Source organism: Macrotis lagotis, chromosome 1 (assembly GCF_037893015.1).
Source record: "Macrotis lagotis isolate mMagLag1 chromosome 1, bilby.v1.9.chrom.fasta, whole genome shotgun sequence".
In the NCBI taxonomy this organism is placed as follows: domain Eukaryota; kingdom Metazoa; phylum Chordata; class Mammalia; order Peramelemorphia; family Peramelidae; genus Macrotis; species Macrotis lagotis.
In genome coordinates this window covers 881,570,346-881,585,867 of record NC_133658.1, presented here as the reverse complement: position 1 = coordinate 881,585,867, position 15,522 = coordinate 881,570,346, and the positions used below count along the sequence as shown (strand labels likewise).

General features: G+C 40.3%; 1 protein-coding gene across 5 annotated transcripts; it reads left to right on the top strand.

Moving 5' to 3' along the window:
- Nucleotides 1-61: 61 nt before the first annotated feature.
- Nucleotides 62-15,335, top strand: LOC141509145 (F-box only protein 6-like). 5 transcript variants are annotated; one of them, XM_074218441.1, is made up of 8 exons: nucleotides 62-216; nucleotides 607-736; nucleotides 1,180-1,231; nucleotides 2,274-2,600; nucleotides 4,142-4,268; nucleotides 5,745-5,840; nucleotides 13,167-13,302; nucleotides 13,732-15,335. In XM_074218441.1, exons 4-8 carry the CDS (start codon nucleotides 2,342-2,344, stop codon nucleotides 13,915-13,917), a joined length of 804 nt encoding a protein of 267 aa, XP_074074542.1. In that variant the 5' UTR covers nucleotides 62-216; nucleotides 607-736; nucleotides 1,180-1,231; nucleotides 2,274-2,341; the 3' UTR covers nucleotides 13,918-15,335. The 5 variants fall into 5 exon arrangements, with proteins under 5 accessions (XP_074074542.1, XP_074074544.1, XP_074074541.1 ...); XM_074218443.1 differs by having other exon boundaries at nucleotides 607-671; nucleotides 2,332-2,600; nucleotides 13,732-15,334; XM_074218440.1 differs by having other exon boundaries at nucleotides 2,332-2,600; nucleotides 13,732-15,334.
- The last annotated feature ends 187 nt before the right edge of the window (nucleotides 15,336-15,522 follow it).

Below are 15,522 nucleotides of genomic sequence, written 5' to 3'. Positions count from 1 at the left end.
CGCGGCTCAGGCGCTCCTTCCTGTCAGCGGCTCCCCTCCCCTCGGCCCGCCCCTCTGGCCCCGCCGGAAGTGACCGCTCATAAGCGCAACGTGAGACCGCCTCCCCGAGACCCCGAACCCCAGGGGTTCCATGGGCACTGGCAAAGGAGGCTGGGCTTGTTAGGAGCCGGAGCCTGGGACCCTCGGGCACAGCCCCCCGCAATCCATCACCCGCAGGTGAGAGCCGGCTTGCATTATTTTTAATTGATTGTGGGGAGAATCGATGTTCGATCGGGAACAGACTTGAAAACAGAGAATGTCAAGGCCCGCAATGTCTTTAGAACACAGCCTGCCGGGGCCGGGAGGCAGCTTAGGGCTGAGGCTGGGGGCCGGGGGCTCCCCTCGTTTAGCAAACGTGAGGCCCTGCTTGTCTGCCCGTGGCTCAGCCCTGTTGTGTAGGAAATAGCACGATTCTCCTCATTTTTAGAAGCACTAATGGTTACAGCGATCAGAACCTCGTATCTCGAGTCAGAAAATGGTTGCTCGGGCCTGTCCGAGTCTTCCTGAGTCCATCTTGGGGTTTTCTTGGCCAAGATACCAGAGTCCTTTGCCATTTCTTTCCCCCAGTTCATTGGCTGATGAGGAAACTGAGGCACACAGGATTAAAGGATTTCCCCAGGGTCGTCCAGCCAGTAAGTGTCTGAGACCAGATCTGAATTTAGAAGATGAGATTTCCTGCCCTTGGAGTCAGGAAGAGGTGAGTTCAAATTCAGCCTCAGATTCATACTAGGGCCTGAGCAAGTCACTTAATCTACTGTAAAATGGAAAAGAACAAGCATTTATTAAGTGTCTTACTTCATGCTAAGCACTTTTTATAAATATTTCATTCAAAAGATATTATTTCATTCAATCCTCACAACATCCCTATAGTGACATGGTACCTAAAAGGCCAGAGTTGTTGTGAGAATTAAATGAGATATTTGTAAAAATGGCTTAGCATACAAATGCTTGTTCCATTTTAATTTATAATTGAGCAAACTGAGGCAAAAAGAGGTGTGAATTCAAGTCTTCCTGACTCCAAGTCCAATGCTCTTTATTTACCCCCATTTCTACTCCCAACATTGCCTAGCATTGTGATAAACCTGGTGTTAGAAAGGCAAATATAGTTGTTCACTCTTTTTTTTTTTTTTTTTTTTTTAGGTTTTTGCAAGGCAAACGGAGTTAAGTGGCTTGCCTGACACCACACAGCTAGGTAATTATTAAGTGTCTGAGACCAGATTTGAACCCAGGTACTCCTGACTCCAAGGCCAGTGCTTGATCCACTACGCCACCTAGCTGCCCCTTATAGTTCACTCTTAAGGAGTTCCCAGCCCATGTTGGAGACAACAGGCAATTTAACAAGATTTATCCAGTGTAAATTGGAAGTAAAATCAATAGGAAGGTATTAGGAATTGGGGATGGGGGGAGAGGTGTCGTTAGGCATTTTTCAGAATTTCTACAAAAATCTTCCAGATGGTAGAATTCAAGCTGAATCTTGACATAGTTCAGAGAGGTCATAAATAGAGCCTAGGAGGGAAGGCATTCCAGGCATGAGGATCAGCCAGGACAAAGACATTGAGTCTGGAAATGGAGCATTTTTTGTGAGGATCAACAAGTGAGATCTTGGAGGAGAATCAAGGGTAAGGAGACTGCAAATGTAGAAAGAAGTCAAAGATGAAATATGAGTCAAATATGTTTTTTCTTTAAAACAGTGTTTTATTTTTCCAAGTACATATAAAGACATATAAATAGCTTTGAATAATGTTGGTCCTTCATTCTTAAAAAAAAACTGTGACATCAGAAAAGTGATGCTCTGACAAGCACATGAATTTGATTTGAGGGAGGGGCTGCTTGTGCTAAATCACCAACCTCACTTTCTCCTCCAGAGCCATCTGGGTCCATTTGCCATATATGGATCAGGATGACTGGAGATGGTTGAATGACTTTGAATGCCAAATAGAGGACATTCTCTTTGATCCTGGAGGCAATAGGGAGTCATTGGAAGTTACTGAGTAGGGGAGCAACCCATCCAACCTGGCAGAAACAGATGACCTCTTCAGTAAGACTATCCCAATCCAAAGTTCCTTCTGGTATACCAGTTGCTTCTTGTAGCTTAATTGAGTTGAGAAGCTGTTCAGAAAAAGCAGTGATGTAGCATGAATAAAATGATTTTGAAGCACTTTATTCAGTCCAAACTCTCCCTGTCCTTCACCATGTTGTCAGACACTCTCCCACTTTTCCTCTTCCTTGTTTAGATCCTTGCCTCCTCCCAGGCTTTTCCAACTGTTGATGATTGCCCATTCCCATATTTAGCTCCAGGGCCATGGCCTGCATGAGTCAGTTGCCTGAGAATGTCCTCCTGGAGCTATTCTGCCAGGTACCAGCCAGGGACCTAGTGAGGCACTGCCGCCCAGTCTGCAGCCTGTGGAGGGACCTCATCGACCTGATGTCTCTGTGGAAATACAAGTGCCAGCGAGAGGGCTTCATCTCTGGGAACTGGGACAGACCAATAGGTGACTGGAAAGTCTTCTACTTCCTCTGCAGCCTCCAGAGGAACCTGATCCGCAATCCTTGTGCTGAAGGTGGGTCCCCTTAATCTTCTCCCCACCTTCACCTCAGTAGGCATTTAGACTAACCAGAGGCTGGGCAGTTCAAAATCTCTGGTGTCAGAAAGACCACTTTAAATCCTAGCTCTGACAGTTTCCACAGATGTGATCTTGAGCAAGTCACTTCCCTTGGAGGTGGTAATGACCCTGGATTTGGAATCAGAGCACCTGGGTTCCAGTTTCTGTTCTTTCTCTTACCATATGAGGGACTTTAGGCAGGTCATATGGGTAATAGTAAATGGCATCTCAGTTGCCATTTGAGGTCCTCTGTGTAAATTAATTTCCTTTTCTATAATAGGAAGGGGGTTGGATCAGATGACCTAAAATGTCCCTTTCAACCTTAAATTCAAGATCCTATAATTTTAAGTCATGGGTCTCAATTTTCTTTTCTGTAAAATGAAGAGGTCAGTGATTACTGGTGGAGCAAGGACTCAAGCCTTCATGTATTAAGTCCCAATACAGTTAAAAAAAAACACTTATTAAGCACCTATCAGTTAGCAAGCTTTTATTTAGCACCTACTGTATGCTAGTCAGTGAGAATGGAAAAACAAAAGTGCTTTCAAAGCAGGGATTGATGGGGAGAGAGTGTTAAATGAGGCTGTGCTGAGTGATGTACTACCCCAACTCATTAAGAAAGTATCCATGCCAATTTTAGGGTATCTGTAACAGAGAATTCCTTCTGTATCCAGAGAACTGTGGAGTTTAAACAAAGACCAAAGATTACTACTACCTTCAATGTTTTTTTAATTGTCTTATGTACTACAAAATTTTGCTTTCTCTACTATTTTATTTTTTCCTCAAGAATATGATTTTTCTCCCAACACAATTCAATTTTGATCAATGTAAAGATTGTCAGACTGCCTTCTGTGGGGGATAGAGGGAGGTTAAAACCTTACCAAAAAATGATGGGTATAAACTACTATTATATATAATTGAAAAACAAATAAAATATTTATTAAAAAATTTTAAAAAAAGTGTCCATGCTCCTCTGGGTGAGACTGTTCAATCCTGATGGCTCCTTTCTGTTAAAGACCCAGATGTTCAATCTCCCCTCTTGTCCCATAGTATTATTAAGGCAGCTTGGTATAACAGAAAGAATGAGCTTCAAAACCAAAAAGAAAAACCACAATATCTCATTGCAAAGAATGCTGTGTTGTTGTTCAGTTCTCAGTTCAGGCTCTTAGTGACCCCATTGATCATATTGTCTATGGTGTATTCTTGGCAAAGATTTGAGCTCAGGTCCTCCTGACTCCTGGGCCAGATATCTATCTACCAAGTCATCTAGCTGCCTCCTAGGTAACACTTGTTCAAGGTCATTTTTGAGTCTGGAAATGGAGCATTTTTTGTGAGGATCAACAGTGTTTTATTTTAAAATTTTAAAAATTTTTTTATTTAAAAATGGTGTGCCACCTTGAAGACAACTATCATAACCCCACCTAAGTTTTTTCTTGTCTAAACAGCACACCCCCAACTTATTTCCCCCGTGTAACTCAAGGTTCTGTTTATTCTTTTTCTAGAGGGATTGAAATTTTGGAGAATTGATAGGAATGGAGGAAATTATTGGAAAGTGGAAGACATGCCTACAGAAGATTGGGGAGTGTTCCCAGACCCCAAAGTCAAGAAATACTTTGTCACCTCCTATGAGTAAGAGGAATCCTGACTTGAGTGGGCTCTGGGGAGGAAGGGATGGAGGGATCAGGAAGAATTGAGCTAGGAGTTCCCAGGACAGCTGAGAAATAATATAATAACTGACATTTTTAAAACTCTTACTCCTATACACTTTATAGTTGAGGAAACTGAGGCAGATGATGGTTAAGTAACTTCCTAGGAAGTATCTGAGACTGAACTTGAACCTAGGTCTTCCTGACTCCAGGTCCAGCTCTCTAATCCCTGAGCACCAGACCAGCTAGCTTTTATCTCCCCTTGGCCTATTTCTGGAATGCTCTCCATCATTACTTCAACTGTTGGTATTCCTATTTTCCTTCAGGTTCCACTCAAGCCCCACTTTCTGCAGGAGGTCTTTTCCAGTGCCCTCAGCTTCTGGGGTCTGCCCTTGTGAAATCACCTTCCATCCGGTCTGGGTCCATGGATTGGCTCTGCCTGGTTATTCACCATTTCCATTAGAATGTGAGGGCATCCCCAGGCCTCAGCATAGTGACTGTTGCAAGAAAATGCCTAATAAAGTGAATGACTAGAGATTAAAGTTAATCACAAGCATATGTTAAGTACCAGGTGTCAGGGGGACTTAAGGGGCACAGGGGATAAGAGGTTCAGGCCTAGTGTCAGGAAGACCTGAGTTCAAATTCAGCTTCAGATACTAGCTGTGTAACACTGGACAAGTCACTTCAACCTGTTTGCTTCAGTTTCTTCTTCTGTCTAATGGGTTGGAGAAGGAAATGGCATAGTACTCCAATATATCTGCCAAGAAAACCCCAGGTGAGATCAAGATCACTTGGGACACAACCTACTGAACCACAAAACTTCTCAGATCAATGCTAAGTGCTAAGGAAGCAAAGAAAGGTAAAAGCCAGGCCCTGCCCTCCAAGAACTCACAAGACCCAGGATTAAGAGCTAGAGGAGACCACCCAGTTCCATGTCCTCATTTTGAAGATAAAAAAACTTGAGAGGCAGTGACTTGTCTAAGGTCACTCATGTCACAAGCTGGGGGGGCAGGGACTCAAATTCAAATCCTATGATTCCAAAACTCCTCATGTCTTGACTTCCACATTTATTCCTTTGGATGGAAGGTGATTGTTGAGGGGTCAAAAGTGAATTACTGAAGTTACTAGATGCCAGATGACTGATTTTTGTTTAGTTATTTTCACTTGTATTTGGCTCTTCATGATTATATTTGGGTTTGGGGGGGGGGGGGGCGTTTCGCAAAGTGTCTGAGGCTGAATTTAAACTCAGGAAGATGATTCTTCCTAACTCTAGGAGCTGAGGAAGGAGTCACAAGATGACCCTACGAGGTCTGATGGACTGCTCTGAGCCTTGTTCCCCTGGCTAGCATGGTGTTCCTATCTTCATATTTTCTCTCTGAGGATATTGGGGGTGATGAGAAAGATGCCTAACTCAAGACTGACCTGACCTGGACCCAATCACCTTCTCATATCTCTCTAGGATCTGCCTCAAGTCTCAGTTGGTGAACCTGAAAGCCAAGGGCTATTGGAAGGAACTGATGGACACAGTGAGACCAAACATCATGATTAAGGACTGGTGAGTGGGGCTGGGGTCTTAGTTGGATAGAATGGGACATTTTCACATCCAGCTGCTCCTTCATCTTCACCATGATCCTATGAACAAGCCAAGAGAAGGTTTTGAGATTTGAGACCCAGGCAGGGATCACTGCCTCATTTTTCTCTTTTCTTCCTTCCTTCCTTCCTTTCTTTTTTTTCCCCCTTGGTTGGAGATTTGCAAGGCAGTGGAGTTAAGTTTGTGCACATAACTAGGTAATTATTAAATGTCTAAGGTCAGATTTGAACTCAGGTATTCCTGATTCCAGGACCACCTGGCTGCCCTCTTCCTTTCTTTATATAAAGGACACCACCATCCTCATCCTCAGAGTCCTCCATGTTCATGGCCTCACTGTCATCTCTGACTCCTTGCTCTCCCCTCTCCCACATCCAAATGGTTACCAAGTTTGGTAGATCAGTCCTCCCCAACTTCCACTCATATCACAACCACCTAAGTCACCTGAACTTTACAAGAGCCTTTTCTTTGGTCTTCTGTCTACCAGTTTCTTCTTCTATTTACTCTCCATGTAATTTCCACATTGATTTTTGTAAAGCATGGGGTGGTTCTGGTTATTCCTAGTAACTCTAGGATGAGATACAAAGCCCTGTCTTGGTGAAACCCGTCACAACCCAGCTCCAAACCACCTTTCTAGATTTATTATTCATTACTCCCCTCACAAGGTCTGTGCTCCCAACTGAGTTTTCCTGCTGTTCTACATAGAACATGGCATCTCCCATCCCTCCACCTTTGCATAGGTTTTTTCAAGTGTGAGACCTTCCCTTCTCTTACTTCTGCCCCTAGGAATACTTAGCTTCTTCTTTGGAAGCTCAGCTCAAGATCCACCTTCTCTATGAAAAGACATTCTTCAACCTCCCAAGTCTTAAATATCCAACTGCCACTGCCTCCCCTCTAAAATTATCTTAAATGTATTTACATATATGCATGCAAATGCATAGTTTTCTTGGTTAGAATATAAGTTTATAAGTTCTCTGAGGGTAGGGATTGTCTTTGTACCTTCATCACTTAATGCAATCCCTCTCACATAGTAGGTGCTTGTTGGTTAAATTGTAATCCTGGGGAAAGGGCATGATGTACACAATCCAATCCAACTATACTTAGAGTCAGAAAGACCAATGTGCAAATCAGCCTCAGATATATACTTGCTGTGTGATATGGGATAAGCCGTCCTTTGCAAACTTCAGTTTCCACATTTCTAAAATGAGAGTGTTAAGATTATAGAAGCTACATAGCCACTTCCTACTCTATAGCAATGATCCCAAAAAACACTTGTTTAGTTGACCATCAATCAGGACTTCTCACAATGCTATGCTAAAAAGGTGTAACATAAAGAAACACTGCCCAACAGTCAGAGCTCTCCATAAGTAACATGGCAGTTGTGGAGTCCTATTGATAAAAACCATGATAATGACAGTAAGGACACGTGACCAGTATATGAACTTGCAAGCTTAGGATTTAGATACAACACTCAAATACCTGGGGCTTAGGCCCAGTGCTAAGTTGAGAAAACCCCCAAAATATCAGCAATCAAAAATAATATATATCTTCTTTTCCATTTGATTTTTATAATTACCCCAGGGCTTTTGGGGAGTTTTGTAGGGATCCACTTTTGTTATCTGGTCACTGTTCTGATTGCCCCTATATAAATAACCCACTTTGATTATTAAACTACTTTATATATTCAATCTGGTCTTCCTGGTCTCTTTCTTCAGTAAGAAATTAGTGCCCTGGTTAGGGGAAGCCTTGAATATGCAACTGCAAGGGAAGACAATTGGTGTAGTTGGCAGGATCCTGAAGAAATACCAAGCATAGTTGGGGTGAGACAGAGAGAAATCCTGGAATGACCTAGAACCTCCATCGGGGGAGGGGGGATAGCCCATGTGTTGGCCACATGTGGGCTGCTGCAAAGTATAGGGATGTCTCCAAAACCCTCCTAGTCCTGGACACCCTCCTGATGGAGATTTGCTCCATAAGGTTGTATGACAAGGGAAAGCAGGTGGTGACAGACATGGAGTGGCCTCTCCTCACCACCCTTAGAGAAGCTACCACTAAAGTGAAGATTAGTAGAAGTGTGGGTGCAGTGAATGGAAAGGAAGAAATATGTAGAAATGCTGACTTACTGGTTAGCCCAGCTGAAAGGAGTTAAGCATGTAAATTCCAGATTGATTATATAAAGATAAGGTATGTAGACATATGTGTATGAAATGGAAATAACAAAGTTTAGGTTTATTTTTGTTGTTGTTTTTGTTTCTGTGTGAATGTTGCCCTTGGGTACTATCATGTTCACAGATGGCTTTGTTCCCCCCCGAAAGGGGAATACTGTGGTTCAATTTTCATGGCTAACTGGCCCTGAAATCTGCAGGGATTCATATGATAGGCAAAGGTGTGCATTTTAACTTGTTTTGTAAATCTAAAGTCTAGGCTAGCAAGGAATGTTCAGCACTGCTAAATTATTGGTCAATTAGCATTCCAGTATCTTTGTTTATATGTCTCTCTCTGTGGCTTGTTAGCTAATTGAAATTTTTAGAAAGACTTTGTTCTTTTCCTACTCATTTCTGAACTTTGGTCAAATTTTTTTCATCTCTCCCCCTGCCATAGCATATATTGTTTTATAGCTAGAGAAGAGGATCATTTCACTGTCTTTAGAGAGACAGCTTTGTGGGCTGCATCAATAAAATTGTCAAGGCTTGCATTTCAGAATTGGACTGAACTTTTCTGGGTCATCATGAGAAAGAAAAAGGAAAGTCTTACTATGAATTCATTTTATCACGGATTTGGCATAGATTTCTGTATTTCCATCTGAAGATTCACTACCATACAAGAGGAACTTGTTTCCAAAAGCATCTTGAAAGGCCTTACTTCTGTGAGCAAGTCATTGAACTTAATTGTTATTAGTATAGACCAGGGCTGTCCAAAATGTGGCCAATTATCACAGGGTGATTTTAGGGGGGCCCCCTGTGGGTTTGCTAAATGCTTTAGTAAAGGAAGCCTAGAGTAGAGGTCTCACTAAAATAGCAAATCAAAATATATTATCTATTGTTTCAGTAAAAACTTTTAAAGTTAAGTTGGATAGCCCTGGTACTGACCAACCTGTTAAAGATTTATAAATGCTAGAGACATTTTAATAGGGTTTTTTGTTTCTTCTATCATTGGAGAAATACCTAAATTGTAACAAAATGTGAGAAAAAATTATGTTGTGATCAGTAAATTTGTTGGGAAAAAGTCACTTGAGTTTTAATGAATTATACAGCTGAGAAAGGTTTTAGTAAGTTGGATGTATTTAACCACAAGATGTGCTAAAATTTTAAAGGAAACATTAAGTTGGTGGTCTGAGTGACCGGTTTGGAAGACTTGGAAAGAGAAATAATAAAGACTTGAGAGAAAAATGAAAGATATAAGAGGGTTTAGGTTTTTGAACCATAAGGGAAGTATATAAAAATGAAATTTGGTTTAAGCATGTTGAGAGGATATGAGCAAGTTTGACTTGAAGTAGAAAGAGTGAGTATGAAAATTTTGCATTTTGATTTGAAAATCAATAAGAAAAACTATAAAGAGCTAGGAGTCAATTGATAATCTATTGGTTCCTTCTGAGATTGTGAAATCCAGATTTGACTTGAATTAAAACATGCTCATGAGTGTGATAATTGGGGCAAATTAAATCCTTAACTCAGATTAACACGTCACAGTCTTTGGCATTGGATTGCCTGGAAATAGTGGACCCTATAATATGAAATGTTTAGAATAAATAAAATTTGTGTAAAATATAATACCATAATCATAACATCGTTTAAAATCATAACTCAAGATGCCATTTGGAGTATAGATCTAGGAATAATTGAATTCATTTTGGTCACATTTTGAATGAAATGTGTGTCTCCTAATTTGATGTTTAAGATAAAACAGAATTTATTGTACTATTTGACATTGAGATAAATTAGGAAAAATTCATGGATCTGAAATTTGTTAACTGGGTGCCCTTAAAGGAAGTTTCCTCACCGCTAGCTATCTCATTTTACTTCACATGATCACAAAGTGTCAACATACTGTCTCACATAGGGTAAACACTATAAATGTTCATTGTTATTATTATTATTTATTTAATTAACTGTATTTGCTTCATATTGATCATTTTATATGGGGTTTTATATGGGTTTTTTTGGTAGGGATACAATTTAATGTGAACAGTATACAATGACTATGGTGATAAGATCCCTGTTTTTCTATGTAAGATAATTTGGAAATTCAGTCAACTAGTTTGGAATTACCTTCTCAGTAATGAATTTATCTCAGGTTTCAAATAACTTTTTTAGTGGGGCGGCTAGGTGGCGCAGTGGATAGAGCATTGGCCCTGGAGTCAGGAGTACCTGAGTTCAAATCCAGCCTCAGACACTTAATAATTACCTAGCTGTGTGGCCTTGGGCAAGCCACTTAACCCCATTGCCTTGCAAAAACCTAAAAAAGAAAAAACAAATAAAATAACAATAAAATAATATATAGAGAACTGAGTCAAATTTATAAGAGTACAAGTCATTCCCCATTTGATAAATCCTCAAAGCATATGAACAGGCAATTTTCAGATGAAGAATTAAAACTATCCATAGTCATATGAAAAAATGCTCTAATCAAATAACTTTTTTAACATTGTGCAAATTGATAAACTTTTGTGTTAGTTATATCAAGCAACTTGTGTTATATCAAGCAATGTGTGTTTTGTAACCGTCATTTGGGGAACAGGCTATTTCCATCCTTGCCTGAAGTTACTTCTACAACTACTAGATTATAATTTATGAATGAGTTATTTGAAGTTATTGTCATAATCCTGAAACTTAAAATTAGTAACTGATTGTGTGTAAAATGGAGGGGATGAGAGGAAAGCCTTATCTGGATTGGTTTTGCTTATTCAGATCATTCTACCTTGGGCTGTGAGGGAGATCAGTAGGTTAGTCTATTCCACCTAGTATAGGGGGTGTCAAAGTGTAGAGCTCACTGCAGGGTAGAGAGGGTGGACAGACAGGAGCAACAGATTGAGTCTTTTCTCTGAGGTCCCTGTTGAATCCCCTTATTTTATAGAGTTGCTAGTTTCCTAAAAATCATCCATGTGGATAAGGTTATTAACCCTGGCAAATAAAATAGTTTGAGTTATGGAATTCCCAAACAATGAATTTGGCTTACTAAGAATGTGCAATGATTGTATAGAACTGATTTGGAAATAGTGATTTGAATGATTACATAGAAATGATTTCTAAAGATTGGTCTTTATACCAGGACAAATTTAAACCTGAGAAGAAAAGAAAAACAAGTGAAGGATGTTAAGTGAAATCTCTTAAATTCCTTTGTGTCCTGGTGAACTTTTATTGTTCATTGCAACTCCATTTTTCCAGTGGAAAAATAACTATATCCAATCCTAAGTTGTGACTGGCAAAATTTGCCATTTGAAATAAAGTTCTTGGAACTGGTTTTGGATTTGAGTTCAGGCATAATTGTCTAATGAATTATTAAGTCAGTAATTCACCATTCAAGAGAAATCCCACAACTCAGGGATAATGTGATCTTGAATTATGACAGGTAGAAGTCTGTAGCTAAGAGGAGGACCTTTGATTGAGCCTAAGATAGAGCCCTTCTGGCTCAGTTTCCCCTTTGTGTTAACTGGAATATTTCCCATTGGCTATTTCTGAGTCTAAGTATGAGGTCAAACTGTTACTGTCCACTTTGCCTCTTACCCAAAGTCAAACAGCTAAGGATGTCCTATCCTGCCATATATGTGTTAAGTAATCAAGGACCAGTTTGATGCTGTTATAATCATGTCTCAACTTTTTCTCTTTATAGCAAATTTCTACAATCTGACTAAGTTGTCAATAGAATACGTAAGTGTATGCATAATACAGCCTCTGTTACCCCACAGTGTTCCCCATGTGTTAGGAAAAAATAGCACTACCTGGGTTAGGAAACTGCCAGAGAAGTATTCTAGAACTGATGACCTTTGAGACCTTCAGAGTATAAGCCTTGTGCTCATATTCTGCACTATTGTGACTAATTCAAGAAACTACACAAATGAGACTAATTGTTCTACAGAATTATATGGTCTTGGACATACTGATAGGGAGGTTCATGATAGGTAATAGTTGTTATGTCTACATTTTGGCATCAATCACAAAATTACAGACTCTCTGAGCAATATGACACACATCACAAACCATAGCTAAGTTAACACATACTGATCCAATCACTGACAGGCTCCAGTTTGCCAGAGCCTTGTGGTACTATTTTATTATCTTTCTTCTCTGTCTTGTTGCTCTTCTCCTTTTCTGCTGCTGTTTGTTTTGCTTTCTCTATTTATGCTTACAAATGGGACCATCCTTTTGACTATTCCAAAAAGGTCCTAAAATGCCAGGAGAGAACCTGCCCAGAGACTTTGTAGAAGATATTTGGAAAGAATGTATTGGTGTCTTTTGGGGGAATATTGAGGTCCCTGTTGGTGAAATACCATAATAACAACAACAACAACAATAATAATAATAATAATGATGATGGCATAGTGACCAAATACATGGTCTTGCATGCCTGAGACTTCAACCCAAATAGGACTGCTAGAACACCCAAGTGTCTGAGATTTGGACCCAGTGTTATACAGAAAACACTCCCAAATATCAACCCGTCCACTATAATATACTCTATGGTTCTTGTTCCCTCTGATTTCTATAATCACCATAAGGTTTTGGGGTTTTTTTTTTGGTAGGGATCCAATTCATCATCACCTGGCTGCCACCCCAGACTGCCCCTATATAATAACCCATTTTGATAATTAAAATACTTTATATAATCAATCTGGAGCTCCTGGCCTCTTTCATCAACATCAATTGGGAACCTTGGATAGGGTTCCAGGAGAACTAGGATTGCAAGGGAATTCTTGTCAAAACAGTAGGTACAACAAGTCATGGAGTCATTGACTGAGAGCCGGAAAAGACTTAGGATGTCATCTAGTCCAACCCCCTCTATCTTACAGATGAGAAAACTGAGACCTGTAGAGACACAGATTGTAAATGAGAGTTGGAATTTGAATCTCAGTCCTCTCATACCAAGGCCAGTGCTCTTTCCTCTGTAGCTCTTTAGTCACTGCCATGTCACTAAATGTCTTAGATCAAAAGGCAGATGACCAATGGTTGGGCTTATTATAAAGTGGCATTGAAACCTAAGAGCAGAATGGTCTCTGTTGTATTCAAACATATCTTTCAACTCTGAGACTTTGGGATTGTCTGCTCACACTTGACCAACCCTACTTCCTTCCCTTAGGTTTGCTGGCAGAAATGACTGTGGCTGCCGTTACCTGATCCGTGTGCAGTTATTGTCAGCTAAATATGTTGTTCTGGATTCATTTGAGCCCCCAGTGGTGGAGATCGAGCAATGGAGTGATGCTGAGTGGAGAGAGGTCAGTATGTCCTGGAGGACTAGACTGCAGGGAAGTCCTAGACAACTTTGCCTTTTCAATTCTCTCTATTCCCACTCCACCTCTTCTCTGAGGGGATTTAGTTAGAGGAATACTTACCAAAAAAGGTTCTTAATCTGGGGTACATGAACTAAATTTATATATGTTTCAATAGTGATATTGAAAAATAATTGGTTAATTTTGTAAAGCTATGTAATTTATTTTATGCATTTAAAAACATGCGTGAAGAGGGATCCATTGGCTACATAAAAGGGGTCCAAGACACAAAAAAGGTTAAGAATAACTGCTTTATAACCCAGATCTATCTACACTATTTCCATCCCCTACTTTTCTCTCCTTCCAATCCTACCAACTTAAGGATAAGAATCATAGGACTACCTCCACCAAGTGACTAACTCTGTCTTCCCCCAGGTCTCCTACACATTCTCCAACTACCCCCCAGGAGTCCGTTACATCCATTTCCAACATGGAGGCAGCGACACTCAATTCTGGGCCGGGTGGTATGGCTCCCGAGTTACCAACAGCAGCATCACCATCGGCCCTGAGATCACCAGAAAACCCAATGCTACAGAAGAGGCAGCCAAACGTAACAACTAGATCCAGATCCAGATGGAATGAATGCATTTTCCTGTTTTTGCTGTGTTTCAATACTTTCCATATAGAGAGCCTGGAGTTTGTTTGAGGTAGGAAGAAAGCGTGAGATCTGGGGTGAATGTTCCAGGCTCTTCCATTAACCTCCTCAATCATGCAACAATTCACAGAATTGAGCAACAGGCCACAGGAAACTGTTCTCAGGACTTAGATTGAAACAAAATCCACATTTCAATATACAGTAGCCACTTGTCTTCAGAGAGCCGCAAGGACAGCAGAAGACAGGTTCCTAGGTTCTCTTCACCCTTGCCTTGGAATTCCTTCCTAGTGATCAAAGTTTGGTCAGTATGTGACTAGAGCTGGCAGAGGGAGCCAGTCTCAAGGGCAATGTTGGACTCGCCTGGTCCAACAGGGGATGCAGGGACAATGGGATAAGAGCACTTGAAGCCAGGGATGCAGTTCCAGTCCTGGAGGGGCCTATGATGGCTGCCAAGGTCCCGTCCTGCATCCATTGTTCTTGTGAGCCTTTCCTCCATTGTATAGTTGCTACTTTTAGAAAGAAATCATGCCAGTGGCAATTATGATTAAAGGTCATGTTTCTGTGGTTCTCAAGGGATACAGAAAGGTATTATTACCACTATCCCAGTTCCATTTCACAGATGGGAACACTGAGGCTCAAAGGAGAAGTGACCTACCTTGGATTACATAAATACTAAGTTTTTGGTGCCAGAGAGCAGTGGTTAGAAGGAACAGAGATCCAAATTTAACCTTGGCATCAAGAAAGAACCTTAACTCCCATCCCCTAATGGGGGCCATCCAAAAGTGACACAGGCTGGCTTAGGAGTTGATGAGTTTTCCTTAATACTCTTCAAGCAAGACATGTGCTCAAGATGATGATCTTCAACTTTTAAAATTTGTCTTAATGTATTTACATAATTTTGCTATCTCTATTGTCTTCTTTCTTCCTTTTGGATCTGTTTCTTCTCTTAACTCATTCAATTTTGATCTATGTATATCATGGAAGGAAATGTAAATAAAGTCTATATCAGATTGGGTGGGGGGAGGGAAAGGAGGGAGAGAAAAAACACTAAAATTCAAAACCTTGCAAAAAATGATTGGTAGAATCTACCATTGTAATTGGAAAACAAGCAAATATTTATATAATTTAAAAAAAAGAAAAGAACTGCTTACAGTAATAAAAATCCGAACACAGATGTATGCATGTCTCCTTGAAATGGGAAATTCTTTATTGTTTATATAACATTTCTAGAACTCAAGTAGTGGGAAGCTTGCAGCTGAATGATTTCATACTGTAGATTATCAGGTATATCAGCTGATGCCTCTTGAACCATGTTCAATTCCATTTGTTTACTTTTCACATTCTTGAATTTTTCATTAAATACCTCAATTAGTTTCACATATTTACCAGCATATTCAAGTATAATAGAAGACTTTTGTCCTTCCAGAATGGAGAAATGCACTGTGTTATTTCTTTTGCATTTTAGCTTCCACAACTTTAATTTAGCTTCAAATGATTTCAGCTCTGAGAAGTACTTGGTAGTGTCCTCCTTGATCACATGTTCACTGCCAGGTCATGCAGTCACTTACTAT

Bases quoted from the DNA above. Each gene is read 5' to 3' on its own strand.
- LOC141509145 (XM_074218444.1), top strand. From the start codon at position 2,342: ATGGCCTGCATGAGTCAGTTGCCTGAGAATGTCCTCCTGGAGCTATTC. The intron at 2,601-4,141 runs GTGGGTCCCCTT...TTCTTTTTCTAG, and splicing joins CCGCAATCCTTGTGCTGAAG to AGGGATTGAAATTTTGGAGA. The intron at 13,303-13,731 runs GTCAGTATGTCC...GTCTTCCCCCAG, and splicing joins GTGATGCTGAGTGGAGAGAG to GTCTCCTACACATTCTCCAA.